Genomic DNA, 25,041 nt, shown 5'->3' on the forward strand with positions numbered 1-25,041 from the left:
GGAACGATTGGCGAAGACCCGACACCATGGTAATAAGACATTCCGGTTCTCGTGAGCACGTGGGGGATTTCTGTCGTTGTCCTCCAGTAGCGGTGTTCGTAGAGGCTGCATTGCCGCCGGCATTGCTGTCTCGTTTGTGACGCGTCTCTCGTCGGCTCCCGCCCGCTGCTGTGTTTGCTCGCGGGGGAGATCGGGACATGGCACCCCTGGCGGTGGAGAGACAGCTTCCAGTCCGATTTCGCAATTCTCGAAAACACCGAGGCCGTCTGTGGATGTTGGGAATGGGTTTGCTGTGGCATTTGACGTTGAATTGCGAGTGAGTTCAAGAGACTATGTTCAGAAAGCTAGACCCTCCAAACACTGCCAAATAGCGAAAGAATCAAAGGAAATTGTGTAGTCTTTGTGACGTTTGCAATTTGCATAAGGCGAATAATATCTATGCCATGTGGTATTCAAAACTCTATTCAATTGTCAAAGAAACTCAATCTCGCATTTTCTAAACGGAACGCATTATTCCACCAATGGCTGATACCAGCGAAACACATTATTGGGATCGTAAATCTTCTTCAACGCTCGCAACTTCTCCAACCTCCAGGGCTCGTAACCGTACAACGCCTCTGCGGGATCCTTCATCGTAGACGTCGTGTTGCCATAATTGACGTATTGCTGTAGCCGGCCGTATCCGGAAGTGGCGATGAATTCCTTTTTCCACTTGTCGAGGTGTGCTTCGAATGGCGCTCTGTTCTCCAGTTTGATCGGAGTAGCCATCAACATCCTGTCCGAAGCACTGTCAGTTACTTCTCCTTCGGCCGAACATGCCCACTAGTATAGTTGCAACTCACAAGAAATGGTTCGATCCCCAACGCCAGGGAAAAGCCGTCGCCTCGTCCGGGAGCTCCCTGACCTTCTGGTGCGGCAGACACTCAAACATGGCTCCGAAGAAGCCCTTCCCAGCCCACTCCTCGTTCATAGACTTCACGCTCTCGAAGAAGGTCTTCGTAGTCTTGAGATCAAACTTCTCGACGCAGGCTGCGCCCATCATCTTGTTCGGGGCCAGAGACCAGACCTCGGGCTTGCTGAGGACCTTGTTCTGTCCTTTGTATGTCGTCCAAGGGAGGTCTGCCCAATCGGTCGTGAACTTGCCGCTGTTCAGCACGGGATCGAGATTTTCGAATCGGGCAACCCAGGGATCTGCGTCGGCTTCGTTTCCGGACCAGACGAGGTTGACGAGAATGTGATGCTAAGACAAAGGGTTAGCAACGGTCCAAGACCGGTGTAAGACGGGTTCTCACTTTTCTGCCGCCATCAGACTGCCGAATCCACAAGATGAAGATGGCCAGTTCGGCTGGCATTTCCTCGTGAACACTGTTCAGCGTCTCAAAGACAGCGTCGCACTGATCGACAGTGTACTCTAGGTCCCAAGTGTAGTGAATACCCTTATTCGCCTGCGGGTAAACGCGGAACGTTGCCTCCAACGCAATACCGAAGTTGTGGCCGGCGCCACGGATGGCCCAGAACAAATCAGGATTTGTCCCTGCTGAGACCATCACAACGCTGCCATCGGCGAGAACTAGCTTGCAAGACACCATGTTGTCGTGCAAGAAACCGTACTTGCCCTGGAGCCGACCCAGTCCGGCCCCAAAAGCTACGCCAATGACGCCCGTTGTCGGGCAAGATCCCACGTCTTTGCGGCGTTAGCGATATTGAACAACCTTCAATCGAGACAAGCGAGACTACTCACTGACTTCCATCCCAACAGACTGGAGGAACTTGACGAAATCGTCCGTGATCACACCACCTCCGACTGTGACTTGTCGATTCTCGGCATCGAAGCTGAGCTTGTTCAACGATCGCATGTCGATGAGGATACCGTTCTTGAGATGTCGCATCGTCGTCGTCACGGCATGGTGTCCGGAACGCGGGGCAAAGGGAACGCCCTTGCTTTTCGCGTACTTGACGATCTCGATCACATCGTCGTCACTGCCCGGTGAAATGGACACCAGGTAAGTCTTGAATGCTCACGTTAGCCGTTCTTCTCGACCAAAAGGCGGAGCTTTTTGTCTTACCGGCCGCTCATAGTCAGTGAACCGCAAGTTCGACTTGTTGAAGCCCTCGGATTCAGGCCAGTGGAGGATTGCTTCAGCACTAAGCTTCGGCACCAGCTCTAGCTGGATACTCTCTCTGTCAGCCGCGGTGGTCATCTTTGACTTTGTCTTGGCGTTCACGAAATGCCAGAGTGGTGATGAAGCTATCGAGAACGCACTCCGCCCAACACCGCGCCGAAGGAACTCAGAGGCCGACCTCGGCGACGTCACATGTCTCCTACCCTGAGCTCCCCACCGCGTTCCGCATCATGTTAGCTATCGTGAACAGCTACCCTGAGCTTGTAGACCCCACAGCCAAACGTCCCCTGTCTGGGGACCAGGGTCCCTTGGGGCGGAGTCCTCAACGGCAGAATAACTCCCCAGAGGTATCAGCTTGAACGCCCTCATGAAGATCTCAGACCGCACGTGGTGCCATCTGCAGCCAATGAGCTTCTTGATCCTTCACGAACGGCGGCTCGGTACTTGAACAGCCAAGCACGGGGTTGGTGAGCTTGTTTTCCAAACAAGCATTGACTCGTGCACCGCGCGACGGGTCTCTTCAGGGATTGCCGGTAGAATAAGCTTTTCTCGTGCAGCTGAACACCCCATATTTGGATCAAATCGGCCGGCATTCAGGGGTATGGTGATGGTAGTCAGGGGCTCCCCGGTCACCGATCCGCGTATGCACCGCCGGTTTGGCGAACTTTTGGGAGGGACTCGTTATCGTGTTCCTTCTCGAACCCATCTATGCGGGGCGCCAGGAACGTGCCGTGGTTAAGTCACGTCATTGGCAGATGGTCTTCGGAGTTGATCATGATCCTTGCTGGGGGCCAGCTGTCTGTGCTTTACGTTGTCTTGAAAGAATGTCATGGGGCGTGTCATTACGGGGAGAGCTCCGAAGAACTTCCAGTTTGGCCCACGCGTTCTTGGGGGGAGATCGAGAACCGAGTTTCTGTAGCTGTCTGGCTTTCTCAACTTGCCATTGAAGCTGAGCTCGTCGATACTGAGATCGAGAAGTCGTCACTCTTGGCCAACCCGGCGACTGTAAGCCATCATGGTGAAGATACAGATTCCCGAGCAGCTTGCTGCTCATCTGGGCAGACTTCCAGCTTTGACGTTCACCAACCTCTTCCTCAGCTTCTGGGGTCTTGTAAGTCGTCCTCCTGCGAATATCACCACCAAACCTGACCTCTCTTTCCAGATCTTCTTCTACGTCGCCTGCAGGTCCATCTACTACCTCTACCTCAGCCCCCTCCGCCACTACCCGGGCCCCAAGCTTTGGGCCATCTCCCGCCTGCCATGGAACTACGTCAACATGAAGGGCCGCATCACCTGGAAGATCCGCGAGCTGCACGAGCAGTACGGCCCCGTGGTGCGCATCGCGCCCGACGAGCTGTCGTACACCTCCGGCGCGGCGTGGAAGAAGATCTACGGCCAGCGCAGCCCCGAGTTCCCCAAGGCGCTCGACGGCCGCGGCATCGCGCCCGCGAAGCTCAACGGCCACAAGACGCTCATGACGGAGACCCAGGAGAGACACGCGAGGCTGCGCAGGGCGATCAACCCGGCCTTCTCCGAGAAGGCGCTGCGCGAGCAGGAATACTACTTCCAGAACCACTCGGGTAACATGGTGAGGCATCTTATGAAGAGATGTAGGGAGGGGCCGGTGGATATGTCGACGTGGTTCAACTTGCTTGCGTTCGACATTGTCTCTGGTGAGTTGAAACCTCACGAGCAGAGCCGATAGGATACTGATCCGTGACAGACCTCGCCTTCGGCATTCCCGCAGGAGCCCTGGACAACGCCGACCAGCCCTGGATCCGCGCCATCATGGGCCGCGCTACCGCCTACGTCTGGATCCAGCTCGCCGTGCAGTACGGCTTCTTCGACTTCCTCACCTGGGTCACCCCGCGCCGCGTCACGGAAGCGCGCAAGAAGCACCTCGCCATGACGGAGGCCAAGGTGCGCCAGCGCATCGCGGCCAGGAACCCCGGCAAGGACTTCATGTCGTACATCCTGCACAATGACGAGGACGGCGTCAAGCTGTCCAACTTTGAGCTCGTCATGCTCGCGGGCACCTTCATCGTCGCCGGCAGCGGCACCACCGCCGGCGGCATGTCTGGGCTGACGTACTTTCTGCTGCACAACCCGGACAAGCTGGCGAAGCTCAAGGCCGAGGTGAGGGGCGCGTTTAAGACGAGGGAGGAGATTACGATGGTCTCGGCGCAGAACTGTAAGTACCTTCGCGCATGCATTAACGAGGCGATGAGGTTGTATCCTCCCACGCCGGGCTCGCTGCCACGCTGGGTGCCGGGCAAGGGGGAGGTGATTGAGGGTAAATGGGTTCCGGGCGGGTATGCGGTTGCGGTGAACCAGTTCGCTGCTGGGCATTCGAAGCACAACTTCCACCGCCCCGCGGACTTTGTGCCCGAGAGATGGCTTGAGCTGCCGCCCGGCTCCGAGTTTGCCAACGACGACAGGGCAGCCGTTCAGCCGTTTTCTTACGGGCAGCGTATTTGCATTGGAAAGCCGTAAGTCTACATCACTCAACAACTTCGACTATGAACTGACAGCATCCAGGATGGCATATGCCGAGATGAGCCTTGCGTACGCCAAGATGATGTGGTACTTTGACCTCGAGGCCAACGATTTGTCGGAGGATTGGTGGACGCCGCAGGGAACGTACATCATGTGGGAGAAGCTGCCGCTGTGGGTTAAGCTGCGTCCTAGAGAGGGCATCGAGCAGGCTGCTTAGACGGATCTTGCGTAATGTAGACCAGCTTGATGGTATCTGATGCTTGATGGAGCCCACGTGCCAAAGTAAAGATACAATCATTCGATGAAGTGCTCCTAATCTCTTTGAGTTTTCTGCCCGTCCAACGACGGGAAGTCTATCTTGTCCTCGTTCCCGTAAACTCTGCAAAACGTGGCAAACCATCCGACGAACCATTCGCGGGCGCTCATGAACACCCTAGAAACTTTCTTGACAAACACGGCCATGATGCCACAACGTGCCGGCATCGATCGGCCTCCCTGTTGCCTTCAAATTGCTCTTGTCTCATTGGCCGCGCCCATCTCCTTCGACCTCCCGAGTCAGGGTCCTTGTCCAGGGGTTCAACATCCAGAGAACCCCTGACCCCTGATGCTTGTCAACTTCCCAACAGCGTGGTCCTGCCGAGTCATGGAAGACACATCCAAGGATACCCATCCCCAGACCACGGGTCGTCAGCCCCCGCGTCGGGATGGACCCGATGGAGACCGTCTTTTCATGATTCCCTTACCCCTTTCGACCTGCAAGCTCTTTAACCAATGCCAAGCCTCGTCGAAAGCACGTTGCTCGGGGCTCACGAGGGGCAGTGACGTATGTCCATTGACCAATAAACAGCTCGACAGATGAGCCGTCGTGGGGTCATCCCGCGAGAGCCCGGAGCTCACCGAAGCTCACGATGATGGCCAAACTCTGCACACACTCGGACTCTCGTGGTGTTTTCACTCCCGATGCCAAGATGAGCTTCTTGCCGTAACCTCACCACCAGAACACCGAAACACCATCGCCAGAGACAAGACATCCTCACCAACGTCTCGCAACCATGGCGCCGCCAAACCCCCTCCTCGACGCCGCCTTCACCCTCACCACCCGCTTCACCACCCTCTCCCCCTACCTCCTCCTCCCCATCATCCTCACCACCGTGCTCGTCCTCAACTCCGCCCTCCGCTCCCTCCTCCTCGCCCAGAAAGCCCGCCGCCTGTCCTGCAAACCACCGCCCCTCGAACCGACCACCCTCCCGCTCGGCATCGACACCGTCCTCGCCTCCCTCCGCGCGGACCGCGAGCAGCGCACGCCCGACCACGTCGCCGCCCGCTTCGCCGCCCTCGGCGTCCACACCTTCCGCATCGCCCTCCTCGGCACCACCAACCTCGTCACCGCCGACCCGCGCAATGTCCAGGCCCTGCTCGCCACCCAGTTCTCCGACTTCGGCATGGGCGCCGCCCGCAGCACCAACCTCAAGGCAGTCCTCGGCCGCAGCATCTTCGCCGCCGACGGGCCCGCCTGGCGCTCTGCGAGGGAGATGATGCGCCCGCTCTTCAGCCGCGACAACGTCTCCCGCCTGGATCTCCTCGAGGCGCATGTCCAGACGCTCTTCCGCTGCATCGAGCGCGGCGGCCTCTCCGAAAGATGGACAGCCCCCGTCAGCCTCGCCTCCCTCCTCCCCTCCCTGACTCTCGACTCCGCCACCGAGCTGTTCCTCGGCCAGAGCACCTCCACCCTCGCCGCCCGCCTGCGCGACGACCACGCCCACCCGGGGATGGCCTTCCACCACGCCTTCGAGCGCATGCTGGCCCTCCTCGGCGTGCGCATGCGCCTGCGCAGCTTCTACTGGGCCTACGGCACCTCTGAGCTGCGCTCCTGGGTGAGGACGCTGCACGCCTTCGTCGACGACGCCATCGCCGCCTCCGATAACGCCCAGAAACGGGGCGACTCCCTCGCGCGCTACGACTTCCTCACCGTCCTCCGCGAGCGCTGCGACGGCGACGACACAGAGGTCCGCGAGCAGGTCCTCGGCCTCCTCGCCGCGGGCCGCGATACCACGGCGAGTCTGATGAGTTGGGTGTGGTACTGCCTGCTCCGCTCCCCGCGCGTCTTCGCCAAGCTCCGCGCCGAGGTACTGTCTACCTTTGGCACCTACGCCGACGACCCAGCGGAGAGGGTGACATTTGCAACCCTGAAGCGGTGCACATACCTGCAGCATGTCCTCTCGGAGACCCTGCGCCTGCACTCGGTCGTGCCCTTCAACTCGCGCCGCGCCCTCGTCGACACAACCCTCCCCTGCGGCGGCGGGGCAGACGGCACATCACCCGTGTTCGTCGCGAAAGGCACGGAGGTCAACTTCAGCACGCACGTGCTGCACCGGCGGAAGGACCTGTGGGGCCCCGACGCGGACGAGTTCGTGCCGGAGCGGTGGGAGGCCAAGAGGGGCGCCGCGGGGGCTGCGTGGCATTTTGCGCCGTTCAATGGCGGGCCAAGGATCTGCATCGGGCAGCAGCTTGCGCTGACGGAGGCGGGGTATGTGGTTGTGAGGATGCTGCAGCGGTACGAGGGCGTGGAGGGGCTGGGCGTGGATCCGGCGCGGGATTGGCATAATTTCACTGTGGTGTGTAGTCCGGGGAGTATGGTTGATAGGAATGAGGCGGTGTTGTGTCGGTTGAGGGTTGCGAAGGAGTGAGGCCATGGTCAGTGTGAGGTGTAAGTGGATGGTGGTTCCGTCCGTTTATGATGAGGATGTAGATGAAGATCAATGAAGGAGTTTCTGTACTCGCCTATCTCTATCAAATATGCTCCAGATGCTTCAAGCGAATGTTCAAGTCTTCCAATGCCGGTGTAAATCCTTCTCTCCGAGTCCAAGCGAGTGTTGTCACGAAGAGGATCAATGGGTATCATGAATGAAAGCCAAAAAATATTCCGAATCTAATCACTCCCAACAATGTGTCTCAGACGCTCTCCCTCGGAGTCACCGGCGAAGCCCCCATCACGCTCGCGCCATCATCATCCAGGTCCTTGCCATGCACGCTGCTGGCCGAGCTGCTCTTGTCCACGCTGATGCCCGCCCCATTAACCCCCGTCACCACATCCCTCCCCTCCCGCAGCTCCCAGCTCCCGTGTCTCTCGTGCGGGACGCCGCGCTTGGAGACGGACAGATCGGGATCGCTGGCCATCTTCTCCGCAGCCTTGAACCCGCCAAGGCTGGCTGCGGGTTGGTGGCCGTCTTTGTTGTCCTCCTTGCCCATGCGCCGGATCCGGAAGCCGGCCAAGACGAACGCCGCGACCACGAGGCCGAGAACGGCGAGCACGATCGCTCCGCCGATGATTCCTGCGACGTATGGCTTCCTCACGACCGCGCGGATCGCTGCGCCGATCGTGGGCGCCTCGGTGCTCCGCACGCTGCAGAAGGGCTGCGAGGACGCGCACATGCTGCACCAGGTCGCCACGTCGACGCCGAACTTGAGCATCTCCTGCTTGAAGTAGCTAAAGGTCACGCGCGGCTCGGCGGCGGGCGAGCCGAAGAGGGCGTACTCCTCGAATGGAGTGCTCGGGTCGGCATTCTTGCGGTACAGGAATCGCACGTAGAGGTTGCTGTCCTTGGGGTAGGAGTCGGGGCGGCCGGGCTCGTCGCCGATGAGCTCGAAGACCATGGCGGCGCCGGGCTCGGGGACGTTCCAGAAGGGGCTGGAGAGCGAGGTGTTGCCCCGCTGGAGCTGGGCGAGCGAGAAGAAGGACAGGAAGGGCTCTTGGGAGCTGAAGAGCAGCGTCAGCTTGCGCGAGTAGCCGCCAAAGTTGCCGTTGGCCTTGAGCGCGTCCACGACCTGCTTGGCGAACGACATGCCGGCCACCGTCCGGATCCTGTCGCCCTTGGCCAGGCCGGAGGGCTCCTGGTTCGAGTACAGAGCCAGCTGCTGCTGTCTGCTGTAGACCTGGAGGAACTGGCTGTCCTTGACGTAGGCGTCCATGAGGGCGTTGTAGACGGCCTCCTCGTGCGAGTAGCGGTAGCGGATGTAGTCCCAGATGTTGTAGGCGTCCCAAAAGTTGGCGTTCGCGAGGGAGTAAACACCGTCGTTGAGGGGCGGGGTGGTGAAGAAGGACTGGTATTTGGCTTTGGTAGAGTTGTAGAGCTTGAGCATGTCTGGGTCGCGCGTCATGTCGACCTGCGTCGAGACCTGCCACTGCGTGCACTCTGTGTTGCCTCGGAGGCTTTGCGTAGGGTTCGATGTTAGTCTGAACGAGTGCGCTTTGAGGCACAGTTAGTCACTCACCCAATTGACCTCTGATCCAAATACCCAGCAGTCTGGATGACAGGGTACTGGTAGCCGTCCAGAGGGTACTCGGTGTAGTTCCCTGAAGTCGTCGAGAACGAAACGTTTGATCCGCCAGTGTCTACCGAGAATGTGTGACTGATGGGCGGGTAGAGTGCCTGCATGAATGCCTGCGCGCCGGCAACGACGTGCGCATCAGGGACCGAGAGGATATGGAGCTGGGCGTGGTCGACAACATTGGGGGCAATGTCTCGGATTGGGGAGCGGGAGGTGACCCGGCTCTCGGACGAGTTGGTAGGCGTGATGCCAGAGAGATAGCGAGTCCTAAATGCGTTTCCTTGGGCATGTAGTTGTTGGGCTCCTCGGGGAGTCAAGACGTCGGAGAGTTCGCTGCGTAGAGGTGTGCGCTCGCCGTGCATCATGAGGGCGACCGAAGCCCATACTGTAGGATTGGAGGATTGAGCTGTCGCCGTCGCCAAGAGGGCCGCCGTGAAGGCGATCACCGACGGGTTGTACATCCTGAAGCCGAGATTTGGGTGATCGCAGGAGTCTGCGATCAAGACTATCGACTTGAACAGACGATCAAGGTTGCGACAAGTGTCTGTGACAACGAGGAGGCAAGCTCTGGGCGGACGGGGCTGGAGGGCAGCATGATGTATAAATGAGGACTACCCAGAACAGCTTGCGCAGGCGCCCGAGGACCCGAAGAACAAAGAATGCTCGACTTGCATGCAGCTTTGCGGCGGCAGGCTAAGACGGTGAGGGAGATCTGGGCTGACATGTTCCTAGACGGGTCGCAAGCCTTCACCTTCACCTCCTCCAATGGTTCGCAGAGTGCCATCGAGACGCTTATCCTGATGGGCGAAGTAGGTGGTACAATGACGTGCTCGTTAGCCAGCCCCATCGTCCGAGTCATGGTACCAGCCGGTGTTGGTCGCGGTATCGAGAGCCTGGTTCGCAAAGCTGCCGTCCTGACAGAGCTTGGCTGCTGGTTGGCGATGGGATGGAGGGGCACCATCCTGAATGGCGTCGGAGGTGCGTCGACAGTCTAAAGTGTTTGCAGCTGGTGGGGTGGAGAACGTGGCAGATGATTGACAGTCCAGGGTGAAGCAAGCAGTCGAGGTAGCATGGCAGCAGCTTACCTTACCTGGGCGAGGGTGCAATGAGGTGCCTCCGATGATAAGGCGCAAGATGGAGGGTTGGTGATGAAGCGGAGGAGAGACCATTGGACGGGCGGGGTTGGTGGACGGCTTCGTTATCACCAGCTTCAGCCAATGAAATGAACCGACTGACACTATGTCACTCAATGGCGAACGCCGCAATCGGCTTCAGCTGCCGCAAGGAGCTCTGTCACGGCCGTTGTGCATGCGCCAGTGCCGATCAGGCGGGGGACGCGCCATTGGATCAACGAGAGTAGATTCTGTGAGACTGACTGTGTGATTTGAGCTGGATTGATGCTGAAAAGCATGATGAGATCAACCCAGACTTGTCAGGACAACTTCATGTTCCCAGGTCTAGCTAACAAGTGGGAATACGCTGGAGAAAAGATTAGTAGACAGTTGGGAGCAGCCAGCAACCTCACCCTAAGGTACCCAAGATGCCTAAGATGGTGTCTTCCCACGACTTCAGGCATTCCAGAGTTGGCACCATCAGCCACCCCTGGTCGATCTTGTCCAATGGGCTTACACCAAACGGCTCACATGCCACCCCGACAGGGAGCGGATAAGGATGGTCTTGGTGTGCCGCCCAGTGCTACGCAGTAAGCTTAAGCAGCCCAGCGCACTCAAGTCGGGCGTCTTACGGTACTGGAGCAAAAGGACGCATTGAGATGAGATCTGCGGTGAGACATTTTGGCTTCAGAGGCTGGAGTTGCTAAGAATTGAGGTACCTAGTAGGTTAAGCATGAATGCACAAGTTGGTGTCGCCGGAGCCGGGAAGGCGGAGCTTTTGAAGCGACGTGACATCCATTAGTACACCGATGTCGATACATGCAACACACCCCTTCTACTTGTTCTGGTGATATAACACAATGTTCATCTATATCATGCTCCAGGTCTATTGGCCGTGATTTCCGTGATATTACTGGTTTTACAGCAAGCTGAAGGATGTGGCTGGCTGGGACTTCAAGGCTGCCATTCAGCTGGCATACAAGGGGCATTTGGGAAAGAATAAAACGAGCAGGACTGCTGGCCGCGACGATGCTTCAAACACAAGGTCGAGCACCAATAGATGATTGCCATCGATTCTCAGATCTACACTATCCAGGTCAAAAACAAGTGGCAGCGCTGTCGCTTGTCGCTCTCGCACCTGCGCCATCTCGGGGAAAGCAAAAACTGATCGGAGAAGTATTTCGGTCGTCACCGCCCATTGAAGCTCAGGCCGACGGCTCCAGCACGGCGACTTTCAAAATCGACAGCACTCCCTTCGCAGTCCATGGCTCCACGACCAACGACAAGGTATTCAATAACAGCACACAAGCTTTCCGAAAAGTGATGCTGGGATCCGGAGGATCCGTCGTCGGTATTACGAGGCAGGATGGTGCTGTCGTCTGGGACGATGCTTCAACAAAAGGTCAGACAACGGAGGCGAAAGGTGGTTTTGAGTTCAGAACCGAGGTTCAATTCGCAACAACGGGAAGGGCAAGGCCTCTTGTACACGGCTAGTGCTCAACGCGCTGTGTCTCACTGATATTTCACAGATCACATCTTCATCGGGGTCGGTCTCGTTAACCCCGACTATGAGCAGGTCATGCTACTCCAGACATACAATTCAGATCTAGGTCCAGGACCATCGATACCATGGACGGCAAATCTGTTCACTCCTGAGATTAGGTTTACGTTGATCGCGTCGCGTAAACTGCATGGCGAGCTTGGGGACTTTGAGGCATTCATCTCCGTCGTCGTGGACTTTAGCGATTGCCAAGTGCCCAAAGCACATGTCACTGTCAGTGCCGACGGATTGGTAGATGATGATGACAGGAGCAAGCGAAATGGGGTCAAAATACTTGATGGCAATTCCAACAATGGAGACTCTGACATTGTCGAAACTAGGAAGGAATAAAAGGCTATCAATAAATTCCAGAGCTCTCCATGGCCTTCGTTTTCATGTTTTTCTCACACAGGATCGTGCCAGGTGGTGACAGTCGCAATTAAATCAATTTACTGCTTAACTAGACTCACAGCGAAGTCTCCAAATCAACCAAGCCCTTCAGCACGGCATCCTTCTCTCCCTCAAACTTTGCGCTCGCAACCATGCCAAGCGGCCGTCTACTCCTCCCACCACCGTACCCGAAATACCTGTCCAAAGCAGCCTTCAACCCGGCAACTCCCAGCTGCACCAGCACCCAGTCCGCCTGGCTCAGCTTGGTCTGCAGCTCCTGCGCCTGCTTCAGCTCGCCGGCGTCGTACAGCTCCAGCAGCCGCAGGTGCACCTTGGGCGCGAAGTTGGCCGCCGCCGCGATGACGCCGTTGGAGCCGGCGACCAGCCCGTGCAGGAAGAAGTCAGACTTGCCCGCGAACGCGGCGAACGGCTGCGGGATCTTGGCGTCGTGCGCGACGCGGTGCAGCTTGCCCAGGTTGCCGCACGTCAGCTTGCACCCGACGATCTTGTCGTTGGACGCCGCCAGCGCGGCGATCAGGTCCGAGTCGAGGTCGATGCCGGAGGTGACGGCGGGGAAGTTGTAGAGCAGTATCGGGATGGGGGAGGCCGTCGCGACGTCGTCGAAGAATTTCTGGATGACGGGCTTCTGCATCGCTCCGGCTGTTCATCACACAAATTGCCGAGTCAGCAAACTGCAACGTTTATCATGCATGATGCACAACGGATCAGCTTCCGATGGCTGCCATGCACACAGAACTTACTCCAGTAGCTGGGCGACAGCACCAGGGCGTAATCGGCGCCGGACCCCTTGGCCTCGCTGCACAGCTGGATGGTCTCCCGGGTGCTCTGGGCGCCGCAGCCGGCGATGATGACGGCGTCGGGGCGGCCGTGCTGCTTGAGCACCGCCGCCGCGGTCGCGATGACCTGCTGCCTCTCCGAGTGGAGCAGATGCGGCGCCTCGCCGTTGGAGCCCTGGATCACGAGCCCGGCCACCCCCGACTTGGAGAGCCGCTCAATGTGCGTCTTGAGCGCGTCTACGTCGAGCGTCTCGTCCTCGTGGAAGAAGGCCACGACGGGGGCGTAGATGCCGCGGGGAGGACAACGGGGCGCCATTTTGTTTCGGGGTTATGTGATTTCAAACGTGTGACTTGGGGTGTACTGAGTGAGCTACCACACAACGATTCTACCAACACCCAAGCACACAAGACGCACACCAGGGCCAGCTGCTCTTATTTCCCCCGCCGACTGCTCCATCCAGTGCTCCATCACTTGATAGCGCGGACTTCACTCCTGTTGCCCTCGGAGCATTTGATAATTATCTCGTGGCGCAATCCATGAAAGTGGACAACGAACCCCGCGGGCCCCTCATCCGAAATGGCCCAGCGCCGGTGCCGGCCACCACTGACCGGCTTTCGTCTCCGAATCGGCTGGGGTCCCGAAAATGGGAAGGCCTGCTATCACAACCGCCATCCCTCGATCGTGATTGACGTCCACTTGGACCGTGCTTGTGCCTCTTGTTCCATCGTAACGACATCTCGTCGCAGTAAAAACCACAGTGACAATGGGCTCAATCAAGCAGACCTCGGCGTTCGAGAGATCGCAGTTCATCCCGCCCGACGCCATCTTCGACGTGACCAGGCGCTACCTCGCCGACACGGACCCGAACAAGGTGAACCTCGGCCAGGGCACATATCGCGACGAGAATGGCCGGCCCTGGATCCTGCCTTCAGTAAGAGCGGCTGAGGCAGCCCTCGGAGAGCCAGGACACGAGTACCTCCCCATCGCAGGATTCAAGCCGTTCCGCGACGAGGCCGTCAAGCTCGTCTTCGGCCCAACCAAGGCCTACGCAGAGAACAGGGTAAAACCAGCCACTTATACAACTCTAGGTCAACCTTCACTGACAACCACACAACAGGTCGCATCATGCCAATCCCTCTCAGGCACCGGCGCCCTGCTCCTCGCCGGCCTCGCGCTCAAGAAGGCCGACACGGGCATCAAGACAATCTACATCACCGACCCGACCTGGTCCAACCACGACCTGCTCTTCGCCTCCATGGGCTTCGCCGTGAAATCCCTGCCCTACTACAAGGACCGCGCCTTCGACTTTGACGGCTACATCGCCACCCTCCGCGCCGCCGAGCCCGGCTCCGCCGTCATCCTGCACGCCTGCGCGCACAACCCGACCGGCTGCGACCCGTCCCAGGACCAGTGGAAGCAGATCGCGGCCGTCATCATCGAGCGCGGCGTGTTTCCGGTGTTCGACTCGGCGTATCTCGGCTTCAACTCGGGCAACGTCGACGAGGACGCGTGGGCGATCCGCTACTTTGTCGACGAGCTCGGCCTCGAGGCCGCCGTGTGCATGTCGTTCGCGAAGTCGATGGGCCTGTACGGCGAGCGCATCGGCGCCGTGACCTTTGTCGCGAACTCCGCAGAGACTACCAGGACGGTGAACTCGATCCTGGAGAACGTGCAGCGCGCGACGGTGTCGAACCCGCCGGCGTTCGGCGCGCGCATCGCGGCCAAGGTGCTGGGGACCCCCGAGATCAGGGAGCAGTGGGCGAAGGACCTGGTCACGATGTCGGGCCGCATCCGGGCGATGCGGAAGAAGGTGCATGATGAGCTGGTGCGGCTGCAGACGCCGGGCGACTGGTCGCATATCGTCAAGCAGAGCGGCATGTTTGGGTACACGGGCATCAGCAAGGCCCAGGTGCAGCATCTTGAAGGTGAGACTTCCATGGTTCGCGGAGTGGGAAAGCAGTTTGCTAACAATTGGAACAGAAAAGTATCACGTTTACATGGCCGATACATCACGAATCTCGATTGCTGGGCTGAACGAGAAGAATGTCGAGTACTTTGCAAAGGCGCTGGATGACACTGTTAGGAGCGTCGCATGAGTTACATAGCATATCAATCTGAAGACATTTTACTCAACTTCCATGATTATCATTTTCTGCCATCAATCATCGTGAAATTGAATCTCTTCCGAAGTCACCGTACGGCCAATTGAGAAGCCAAAGTAATCGCTCCGGGCAAGGTTGATGCCGACAACCACACGCCGGGCGCCGAGCGGAGCTCCACCTACAGAAAGCGCCCTCGGACACCCCTCCCGAAGCTGATAAGGCCCGTTACCCCCGCCACTCACACCAACCGCCCTTCAGGGCCTCTCGGAGGGGCAACATTTCCCCATTTCCCCCATCACTACAGAGTCTCTTATCGCGATTCAGATGAGGCGGGAGGAGCTCTCTGTCTCACTCCGCCTCCACAACCCCTCCCCTCTCCTTGTGATGGGATTTGCGGAGCACGTCTTGCCCGGGGAGAAGTCCACGGTCGCCGAAGAGCCCACCGATGGAGCTCCGAGGGTAGTCTGGCTGCGAGCCTCGGAGGATTGCCTCTTTGGGCGCGCTGTAGATACCGCACCTCAGTTGAGGGGGGACTGGTATAATCATCGCGACGTCCTGCTTCGATTGAGATAACCTCATCTCGATATCGCCATTTCCATCTCTTCAGAGCCCGTTTCAGAGTCTGTCCTCTCAAGACATTGTCGACACCCTCATCTACACTACAATTACACACCACCACCTACCACAAACTCACAGATCAAGGGCAGAATGGGTTCTCTTCCAGGTCCAGTTGAGGGTATCAGGATATCCATCGACCGCGGTGGCACCTTCACCGATGCAAGTCTCGTCTGCTTTTCGCAATACCCAGCAAAATCTGACAATTCAGTGTGTCGCCTCCGTCCCCGGTCAAGATGACATCCTCGTCAAGCTGCTTTCCGTCGATCCCGCCAACTACCCCGATGCCCCCGCCGAGGCCATCAGAAGAGTGCTGGAGAAGGCGACGGGCAAGGAGTACCCGAAGGGAAAGAAGATTTCGCTGAGAGGCGTTGGTGAGTTCTACTTCACGAAACTCTGTTTATTAGCGGCATCAACTGACGAGGCGCAGGATCTATCAAGATGGGCACGACGGTCGCCACAAATGCGCTACTCGAGAGGAAAGGAGAGCGCACAGTATTCGCAGTCACAAAGGGTCTTAGGGTGAGTACACTCACCCAAAACATTCGTCTTCAATGCTAACACATAAGCAGGATCTGCTTCACATCGGCAACCAATCAAGACCGAAACTTTTCGACCTCGCCATCCGCAAACCCGACGTCCTATACTCCAAGGTCATTGAGATTCCAGAGCGAGTGACCCTCGAGGCGTGGTCAGAGAGCAACAAGCCCGAGACCATCGACATCGACTCAGATCCCGCTCTCGTCAAGGGCGTCACCGGCGAGGCCGTCCGTGTTCTCGAGCCTCTAGGTAAGTCATGCCATACACTCACGCCCAAAACCTTTGCCTAACGACTCCATCGCAGACCTCGAGGCTTCAAGAAAAGCCCTCCAGGAAGCATACGACGAAGGCTACCGCTCCATCGCCGTCTGCCTCATGCACAGCTACACCTTCCGTGACCACGAGGCCGCGATAGCCCAGCTCGCCGCCGACATTGGCTTCACCCACATCTCCCCCAGCGCCGAGCTCTCCCCCGTCGTCAAGATCGTGCCGCGCGGTAACTCTTCAACGGCGGACGCCTACCTCACGCCCGAGATCAAGCGGTACATCGCCGGCTTCGAGGCTGGCTTCGAGGACCTGGGCACGAGCGGGTGCCGCTGCGAGTTCATGCAGAGCGACGGCGGTCTGGTCGAGTTCTCGGGCCTGTCTGGCTTGAGGGCGATCTTGTCGGGCCCTGCTGGTGGTGTCGTTGGATACGCGAGGACGTGCTACGATGAGCTTGACAAGACTCCCGTTATTGGATTCGATATGGGCGGTACGAGTACCGACGTCTCGAGGTATTTCACCGACACATCTGCTCAGGAAAACCGAATTCTAACGGGAATCTAGATACGCGGGCGAGCTGGAACAAGTATTCGAGACAACAACCGCGGGCGTTATGGTCCAGACGCCACAGCTGGACATCAACACCGTCGCAGCGGGCGGCGGCAGCATCCTGAGCTGGCAAAGTGGCATGTTCAAGGTCGGCCCTGAGAGCGCCTCAGCCCACCCCGGTCCGGCTTGCTACCGCAAAGGCGGTCCCCTTACCGTCACGGACGCAAACCTCGTCCTCGGCCGTCTGCGTCCCGAGTTCTTCCCCAAGATCTTTGGTCCCAATGAAGACCTGCCCCTGGATGTCGATGCCAGTAGGCGTTTGTTCAAGGAGCTCACCGCCAGCATCAACAAAGATGAGAACACGAGTCTTAGTGTGGAGGAAGTTGCCGCAGGGTAAGCAATTCCTCAAAAGCCCCTAATTTTAGTCAAGTGATATTAACAGCCTTCAGCTTCCTCGACGTCGCCAACGAGTCAATGTGCCGCCCAATCCGCACCCTTACAGAGGCAAAGGGCTACGACGCCGGCCTCCACAACCTCGCCTCCTTCGGCGGCGCCGGCGGCCAGCACGCCTGCGACATCGCCAAAACCCTGGGCATCTCCCGCGTCCTCGTCCACAAGTACTCATCCGTCCTCTCCGCCTACGGCATGGCCCTCGCCGACGTCGTCCACGAGGAGCGCTCCCCCTGCGCCCTGGCCTACTCCGAGGCCAACCTGCCCGTCTTCGCCGCCGAGCTCGACAAGCTCGTTGCCAAGGCTTCCGACATGCTCCTCATGCAGCGCATCCCCGAGGCCCGCATCGACGCCGAGCGCTACCTCAACATGCGCTTCCACGGCAGCGACACCCCGCTCATGATCCAGGAGACCGCGGCCGGCGGCTACCTCGAGGCCTTTAAGGCCGCCCACCAGAAGCAGTTCGGCTTCCTCCCCGTCGGCAGAGACGTCATCATAGACGACTACCGCGTCCGCGCCATCGGCCGCACGACCGTCAAGCTGCCCACCCCCTGGCCGGCCGAGCTCGCCGCGCAGAAGGCCGTCCCGGCGCCCGCGGCCAAGACCACGAAGAAGGTCTACTTCAAGGGGCTCGGGTGGGCTGACACGCCAGTGTACGGGCTCGCCACGCTGGCGCCGCACTCGCGCGTCACCGGCCCCGCGCTCATCATGGACGACAAGCAGACCATCGTCGTCATCCCCGACGCCGCGGCGACGGTTCTCTCGGAGAACGTCGTCATCGACGTCAAGGTCGGGACCAAGGAGACCATGTCCGCGACGACGGTCGACCCGATCCAGCTGTCCATCTTCGGGCACCGCTTCATGGGCGTCGCCGAGCAGATGGGCCGCGCGCTGCAGAAGACGAGCGTGAGCACCAACATCAAGGAGCGGCTCGACTTTTCGTGCACCGTCTTCTCGCCCGAGGGCGGGCTGGTCGCCAACGCGCCGCACGTGCCGGCCATGATCGGAAGCATGGCCTTTGCTGTGAAGTGGCAGATTGACCACTGGGCGGGCAACCTCAAGCCGGGCGACGTCATCCTGTCGAACGCCCCTGTGTGCGGAGGCACCCATCTGCCCGACCTGACGGTCATCACCCCCATCTTCGACGCCGAGGGCAAGAAGATCATCTTCTGGACCGCCTCGAGAGGCCACCACGCCGATGTGGGCGGCATCCTCCCGGGCTCCATGCCGCCCAATTCCAAGGAGCTCTGGGAGGAGGGCGCCGTCATCAAGGCGTTCAAGGTCGTCGAGGGCGGCGTCTTCAAGGAGAAGGAACTCACCGACCTCCTCATGGCACCGGCTCACTCCCCGGGCTGCCAGGGAACCAGATGCCTCCGCGACAACATCTCCGACATCAAGGCCCAGGCCGCGGCAAACCGCCGCGGAAGCCAGCTGATCCACTCCCTGATCGAGGACTACGGCATCGACGTCGTCCAGTTCTACATGGAAGAAATCCAGGGCGCCGCGGAGCGCGCCGTCCGCGACATGCTCAAGACGATCCACGCCCGCACCGACGGCACGCCCCTTTCCGCGATTGACTACATGGACGACGGCACGCCGATCCAGCTCCAGGTGACCATCGACCCGGCGACCGGCGGCGCCGTCTTCGACTTCGACGGGACCGGCCCCGAGGCGTACGGCAACTGGAACGCGCCCATCGCCATCTGCAACTCGGCCATCATCTTCGCGCTGCGCTGCATGGTCGACGCCGAGATCCCGCTCAACCAGGGCGCCATCCGGCCCATCGACGTGCAGGTCCCCGAGGCCTCGCTGCTGCGCCCGACCGAGCACGCCGCCGTGTGCGCCGGCAACGTGCTCACCTCCCAGCGCGTCGTCGACGTCATCTTCAAGGCCTTCGGCGCCGCCGCCGCCAGCCAGGGCTGCATGAACAACCTCACCTTCGGCACCGACGACCCCGAGACCGGGTTCGGGTACTACGAGACCATCTGCGGCGGCGCCGGCGGCGGTCCGACTTGGGACGGCGTCAGCGGCGTGCACACCAACATGACCAACACGCGCATCACGGACCCGGAGTCGCTCGAGCGGCGGTACCCCGTCATCCTGCGCCGGTTCTGTCTCAGGGAGGACAGCGGAGGCAAGGGTGCCCACCCGGGTGGTGACGGGATTATCAGGGACATCGAGTTCGGCATCCCCATCAAGGCGAGCATCCTCAGCGAGAGGCGGTCGTTTGCGCCGTACGGGCTGAGGGGCGGTGAGGACGGCCAGCGGGGGCGTAATGTGTGGATCAAGAAGAGCGGGAGGGTCGTGAACCTGGGCGGTAAGAACACCGCCATGATGGAGGCGGGCGACCGCATCGTGGTCATGTCGCCTGGCGGTGGCGGCTGGGGCAGGCCCGAGGATCGGGTCCAGGGGGAGCAGAAGCAGGTGAATGGGTTTGTGGGCGTGGCGAACGGGACGGTTGATATGATTCAGAGCATGGGAGAGTCTGCCTAAAAGGGGCGGTATGCAGCGAGCAAGTCATTGTTTTTTGGAGTTGGTAAAGGAGGTTTTGGTCTATGGTAGCATATTTGAAATTTATGATATTGTTCTGTACTTTTCCGGGAGAGTTACGTTCCGCATGAAGTGAGGAATAAGTTGAAATCGCTCATGTCCTTCAACTTCATATTCATATAATATCGCTCTTTTTGAACCTCTGAAACATTTTTTGTTCTTTCTCTATGATCTTTCTAGCTGATTGCTGTCGTTTCTTGTCTTCTTGCTCGTTTCCCCTAATTGTGTCTTTATTCTTCTCGCATAGAGTTCCTAAGTTGAGTAAGATAAGTAATAAACAATCCAGAGAAGACGATCGTATACTAAGCTCGAGAGCACCAAGAAAAACTTACACTGCCTTCCCAATCAACAAGATGCTCATGCCCCTCGAAAGGGACCCTCGTCCAGTGTCTTTGAGTTCCTTCACAATGATCCACAGCCCCATGTACATGCGGCATATAGTGCCATCTCTTGAGTCAACTCTCAACGACTCAACACAACCAATCAGCGCCGATGGTTTAGTGGTAAAATTCTCCGTTGCCATCCAGCAGCGTCGGGGAGCCGGGGGTTCGATTCCCCCTCGGCGCAATCTTTTACTAGTTGAGGCTATTCGCAACTCTGATTAATTGATGCTCGACCTTTTTGCTCCGTCTTCTGCGGCAAGACCACGCAGAGAAATCACATGTTCTAGAGAGGTATTGATGTTTCTAAGTTTTATTTTTTCTCATTTGATGAGAACTGATCGACTGGGATTACGCAGCCCGCCTTTGCCGCTATAAGAAGACTATCAAGATGTTTAAGGTATTCCTCTATTTTGAGGGCATTGTTCCCACAGTGCCCATAAGACTCCTCGCACCCCGCACAGTCCACCCCACCAGATCCAGCAGTGACAGTACCCCGCCATCCCGCAGCAAACGCGCCGTCTTCACCGACGCGACTCGCAATACCCCGACGACAGCTTCACCACCAACGAGAACATGTCGTCACACCAGCGGTCGTTCTCCCACTCCCAGGCCGGCGGCCGGGAGAAGACCTACTTCGAGCAGCAGCGAGAGGAACTGATTGGAGAAATCGCAATGGTGAATACTGCCTGACCCGTCGCCCATGTCAATACATAGCAGCTGACATTGAAAATAAACAGAGCTTCGAGCATGTCCTCGCCAACATCAACAAGCTGAATCGCTCCCTCGAGGCCGTCATCACGGTAAGACTGTCCACTTTCGATCGTTGCGACGTATGATACTGCAAGATATTGAGCACAAGGGCTGATGCATTCGCCAACGCAGGTCGGCAACGAGTTCTCCTCCGTCGAGGCCCTGTGGTCGCAGTTCGAGAACGTCATGGCAAAGGAACCCGAGCAGCAGCCCAAGGAAGGCGAAGGAAGCAACGACGGCGATTCGAAGAGCGAGGCGAGCTCATGAAATTGATACCCCCATACGTATTCGGAAATGATGAGGATATACGACGTCGACTGGATGCTCGGCTTGCTCTTCAACTCGATGCGATATGCGTGCACCAGAGGAGGCAATGATGCCGACTTTATCACCAAAAACGCATCATGGACCAACTGATAGCCCGCAGATTCCCCCATAAGCTCGTCTCACACCCATTCTCGCTCGCCTCCCTCTTCTTCATCGCATCAACCACACGCTTGACGCCCCGTATCATCCCTTCAAGTCCCTTCTCCTTAACCCCCCTCACCTCCCCAGCCGCAACAACACACTTTGTCGCCGTAAACATCAATACCCTCTCCATCTCAAGAACATCCCTCATCAGCCCCTGCTGCTGCTCCCAAAACTTCTTCCCCCTCTTATGCGCCTCCAAGACTTCCGTCCGTGGTGGCTCCCCCTCATGCCGTACCTTGATACAGATCTTGGAATCACTGTACTGGTACACCTCAACCTGCCGCTCCCTCAGCTCGGAAACGACACCCCACGGCCCATTAGCCCGTTCCTGGAGCGCCTCAAGCGCCCTCCGGATGGCACCGACCACCCCCCTGGTCCGCTCGCACCGCAGCCTGGCGGATTCAAACTTGTACATCACCCCCGATAGAAGCCTACGCAGCTTGGCCTCTTGCTCTCTCCGGGCAGCCTTGGCGTCCTCTCCGAGGTTCTTACCCCAAAAGGCGTACGCCCAGGGCACTTTGCATTCCCTCGCGAAGGCGGCCCCGCGGCGCAGCTCCTCTTCGGTCTTCTTGACGTTCTCCGCGCACCGCGCCGCGAGATGCTCATTTTGGAGCAGGACCTCGCGTTGTTGGCGGATTACTTTCAGATGCTCTTCGCACGCCGTCATCTCGTCATCGACGTACACCATGAGACAAAATGGGTTTTCTGAGAATGGGCCGCCATTAGATGTATTGGTGCCGGCGGTTGCTCTTTTTGAGCTGCCGTCGTCTGGATTTGAGCAGCCATTAGTTGTGATGGTGGCGGTGGTGCTCTTGGAGGTTATTGACAAGCTGTCGTCGTCTGAAGAAGGGCCGCCATCAGTTGTGGTTGTGGTGGAGCCTGCATCGCTGCCGCAGCCTGAATGGCAGTAACCAGATCGAGGGAGATCGGCAACTTGAACTTGGGTAGATGACATGATGTGCAAGGATCTGCTAGAGGTTCTGGTAGTTTGTTTGCTTTAGATTGATTGACAGATGGGGTATTGGCCAACATCGAATTCTCAATCCTCGTTGCAAAATCCCATCCATCCATATATATGGTCCTTCAGTCCCATTTCTCCGATGGTCCCGCTGCTCATAACTCGAGTCAACCTCAATAGCATCACCAAACTTAAAACTAGTATCATATCAGAGCAGTGCATAACTCACGAATAATAGAATCATTAGACTTCTCTACTTTAAACATTTCATACTCCACACATGTTGCGAACCTTGGAAGCCATTGAATTTTGATGCTTTTAACATTTCATGTTTCCTATCCCTGGAATGCCCTATCAAGACAGAAAACCCGATGCTACAGGAAAGAAAAAAAGAAGATAGGAAATAGAAAAGTTCCCACTTGGTTTAATACTGTTGGATACAGAAACCCATCAAGGTCTCTCCGTACCCGCTCCGTTTGTGTCGTGTGTAAGGGGTATGGATTGAGTCTGCAACTCAGGTCTCACCACCTTCCCTCCGCGTTCCCCCCTATATACCGTGCTTCTCCCCCTGAGTCAAAAGAAAAAAACACACATCCCACGTCCCTGGTGAAGGGAAAGTCGTCCCCGGTCTAGAGTTCATCCAGCCCCCAGGACAGGAGACGCCCCCTTCGCTAATGGCGGCGCATGCTTTCCAGATCGTAATAGTAGCAGGTCGTGACGAGATCATGCAGATAAAACAAAAGTCATTCATTACGCCCTCCGCCTTCCTATGCCTTGTCGTTACAGTCGTCAAGACTTAGAGGATCTTGCAATTCCTCTTCTTCTTCTTCTTAAGAGGGCCGACGCCTGGGATGCCACCGCTGCTGCTAGGGGCACCGTGTTGTGACGAAGAGACGGCTGCCTGGGCCTCGAGGTTTTTGCGGTCGTTGGCGACAACGGTCAGGATGGCCTGCTCAAAGATCTCGTCGACACCAGTCATCTCCTTACTACTGCACTCCATGTACTGGGCGCCCATCTTGCGGGCGACGGCACGGCCTTGCTCCGTCGTCACAGGGGTTAAGCCTTGTGTCTTGAGCATATCGATACATGTCTTCTTGAAGCGCAGGTCTGACTTGAGGCCGACGAGGACCAGAGGGGTGTATGGGCAGAAGTGGAGGACTTCAGGGTACCACTACGATGAGAACAAATTAGCATTAGCGGGAGGAAAAACGGGGTCCGCCCGATAGGAGGGGCATTGTTATCAGAGGGGGGTACCTTGTCCATGACGTTTTCTAGCGAGTTGGGACAGTCAATCGCAAAACACACGAATATCAGGTCCGTCTCCGGGTAGGAAAGTGGTCGCAGTCGGTCGTACTCCTCCTGACCGGCCGTGTCCCACAGCGCCAGCTCCACGGTCTTACCAGACGGCGGGTGCGTCGGGTACGTGATGTAGTTTTCAAAGACGGTGGGGACGTATTTCTGCGTCGCCATGGTCAGCATTATTTTGATTCATTTCGGTTGCCCGAAGCGCCAAATGGGCAGGGATAGCGTTGCGAACCCAGCAGCGACGAAGTGCGGTGACGGGACGAAATTGGGATGGCATTTTTCTGTGCGGTGCCTTACCTCTGGAAAGTAGCCTTGGCTGTAGCTGATGAGAAGACAAGTCTTGCCGCAGCCGCCGTCGCCGACGACGACAATTTTCTTGGAGTAGGCAGGGCCCTCGGTGACGTGGGTTGCGGCGCTCTCGCGCCCTGTGGAAGAGCTCATTGTGGTGCTGACGGTGCCGTCGCTGCTCCTAAGGCGCGTGTTGCGGCGGGAGGTGGTCGGGCGTCCCAGGCCGTCGTCGTACTTTTCGCTGAAGGTCTGGGACGAGGAGTACTGGTGTGAGGAGCGTTGGTATGAGGACGCCATAATGCGGCAGACTCAAGTGTGTGGTGGTGTGGGTGTTGTGCGACGACAAACTAACGTTGTTTCGCGGCGCGGCCCCTCGTTGCGTGATGCGGGTGCGTTGTTGTTGATGATGATGAAGTGTAGGTGTGTAGTAGGTAGGGGCCGTTCGTTCGTCTGAGGGGGAGGGGTTGTTGAGGGGGGAGAAGACGAAAGTTGTGACTTATGCGAATGTTGTCTGGGCTGTAGATGTTTCCCCGGGTACAGATTAGAAAGCGGTGGTGTGGTACGGATAGTTGCTTTTTCTCCAACCTCTCGGTTTCCTCGAATGTGGCGGTCGTGCTGCTGCGTTCAGTTCAGTCGGATACCGTTGAGATACGGTTCTGGTTCGGCATGCGGTGCGGGCTAGGGGACGTTGCGGCGTTTGGATTGAGGAATGTTGGAGAAGGTGTGTTGATCTGATCAGCTCGGGATTGTGTATTGTATGGGGGTGGGTTTGTGTGCGAGAGGTGTGGATGGGCGGGTTGTGCTGTTCTTGAGGAGAGCGGACGGGAGCAAGGAGGGCAATTGTAAACAAGTCGACGGGGCAACCAGCCACTTCTTGCCGGGGTGATGACGGCAGGCGGGTTGCGAGCGGCCAGGCGTCGAGAAGCCTGATTAGGGACCCACGGGCCAACAGCGACACTGACCTGCACCGACGCCTGAGAAAGGTGGAGCCTGTTTAGCGGCGGATCAACTGCAATCCCTGACAAGCT

General features: G+C 58.0%; 10 protein-coding genes across 10 annotated transcripts; 5 read left to right on the forward strand and 5 right to left on the reverse strand.

The window, feature by feature from the left end:
- Positions 1-510: 510 nt before the first annotated feature.
- Positions 511-2,201, reverse strand: alt4 (FAD-linked oxidoreductase alt4; the record flags this gene model as incomplete). Its single annotated transcript, XM_037318070.1, has 5 exons — positions 511-775; positions 843-1,240; positions 1,293-1,684; positions 1,742-2,009; positions 2,067-2,201. The coding sequence occupies 5 exons, from the start codon at positions 2,199-2,201 to the stop codon at positions 511-513; spliced, it is 1,458 nt and encodes a 485-aa protein (XP_037184190.1).
- Positions 2,202-3,138: 937 nt separating this feature from the next.
- alt3-0 (Cytochrome P450 monooxygenase alt3) lies at positions 3,139-4,836 on the forward strand (the record flags this gene model as incomplete). Its single annotated transcript, XM_037318071.1, has 4 exons — positions 3,139-3,234; positions 3,286-3,796; positions 3,847-4,612; positions 4,662-4,836. 4 exons carry the CDS (start codon positions 3,139-3,141, stop codon positions 4,834-4,836), a joined length of 1,548 nt encoding a protein of 515 aa, XP_037184195.1.
- Positions 4,837-5,671: 835 nt separating this feature from the next.
- On the forward strand, positions 5,672-7,306 carry alt2 (Cytochrome P450 monooxygenase alt2; the record flags this gene model as incomplete). Its single annotated transcript, XM_037318072.1, has 1 exon — positions 5,672-7,306. The coding sequence occupies one exon, from the start codon at positions 5,672-5,674 to the stop codon at positions 7,304-7,306; it is 1,635 nt and encodes a 544-aa protein (XP_037184196.1).
- Positions 7,307-7,571: 265 nt separating this feature from the next.
- On the reverse strand, positions 7,572-9,409 carry CGCA056_v002816 (uncharacterized protein; the record flags this gene model as incomplete). The annotated part of the gene is made up of 2 exons (XM_037318073.1): positions 7,572-8,829; positions 8,892-9,409. The coding sequence occupies 2 exons, from the start codon at positions 9,407-9,409 to the stop codon at positions 7,572-7,574; spliced, it is 1,776 nt and encodes a 591-aa protein (XP_037184193.1).
- Positions 9,410-11,089: 1,680 nt separating this feature from the next.
- Positions 11,090-11,554, forward strand: CGCA056_v002817 (uncharacterized protein; the record flags this gene model as incomplete). Its single annotated transcript, XM_037318074.1, has 1 exon — positions 11,090-11,554. One exon carries the CDS (start codon positions 11,090-11,092, stop codon positions 11,552-11,554), a length of 465 nt encoding a protein of 154 aa, XP_037184194.1.
- A 512-nt stretch (positions 11,555-12,066) lies between these two features.
- Positions 12,067-13,103, reverse strand: CGCA056_v002818 (putative 4-hydroxy-2-oxoglutarate aldolase; the record flags this gene model as incomplete). The annotated part of the gene is made up of 2 exons (XM_037318075.1): positions 12,067-12,650; positions 12,752-13,103. 2 exons carry the CDS (start codon positions 13,101-13,103, stop codon positions 12,067-12,069), a joined length of 936 nt encoding a protein of 311 aa, XP_037184197.1.
- Positions 13,104-13,551: 448 nt separating this feature from the next.
- On the forward strand, positions 13,552-19,801 carry CGCA056_v002819 (Uncharacterized protein; the record flags this gene model as incomplete). Its single annotated transcript, XM_037318076.1, has 9 exons — positions 13,552-13,848; positions 13,906-14,713; positions 14,769-14,866; positions 15,717-15,879; positions 15,936-16,027; positions 16,078-16,294; positions 16,350-16,821; positions 16,874-17,251; positions 17,308-19,801. The coding sequence occupies 9 exons, from the start codon at positions 13,552-13,554 to the stop codon at positions 19,799-19,801; spliced, it is 5,019 nt and encodes a 1,672-aa protein (XP_037184198.1).
- A 1,013-nt stretch (positions 19,802-20,814) lies between these two features.
- DAD1 (DASH complex subunit DAD1) lies at positions 20,815-21,258 on the forward strand (the record flags this gene model as incomplete). Its single annotated transcript, XM_037318077.1, has 3 exons — positions 20,815-20,916; positions 20,979-21,041; positions 21,124-21,258. The coding sequence occupies 3 exons, from the start codon at positions 20,815-20,817 to the stop codon at positions 21,256-21,258; spliced, it is 300 nt and encodes a 99-aa protein (XP_037183169.1).
- Positions 21,259-21,379: 121 nt separating this feature from the next.
- CGCA056_v002821 (uncharacterized protein) lies at positions 21,380-22,417 on the reverse strand (the record flags this gene model as incomplete). The annotated part of the gene is made up of 1 exon (XM_037318078.1): positions 21,380-22,417. One exon carries the CDS (start codon positions 22,415-22,417, stop codon positions 21,380-21,382), a length of 1,038 nt encoding a protein of 345 aa, XP_037183168.1.
- A 799-nt stretch (positions 22,418-23,216) lies between these two features.
- Positions 23,217-24,310, reverse strand: rhoC (GTP-binding protein rhoC; the record flags this gene model as incomplete). The annotated part of the gene is made up of 3 exons (XM_037318079.1): positions 23,217-23,591; positions 23,675-23,878; positions 24,023-24,310. 3 exons carry the CDS (start codon positions 24,308-24,310, stop codon positions 23,217-23,219), a joined length of 867 nt encoding a protein of 288 aa, XP_037183167.1.
- Between the last annotated feature and the right edge of the window lie 731 nt (positions 24,311-25,041).

This window comes from Colletotrichum aenigma, assembly GCF_013390185.1.
Source record: "Colletotrichum aenigma strain Cg56 chromosome Unknown KSG_Cg56_contig02, whole genome shotgun sequence".
NCBI lineage: Eukaryota > Fungi > Ascomycota > Sordariomycetes > Glomerellales > Glomerellaceae > Colletotrichum > Colletotrichum aenigma.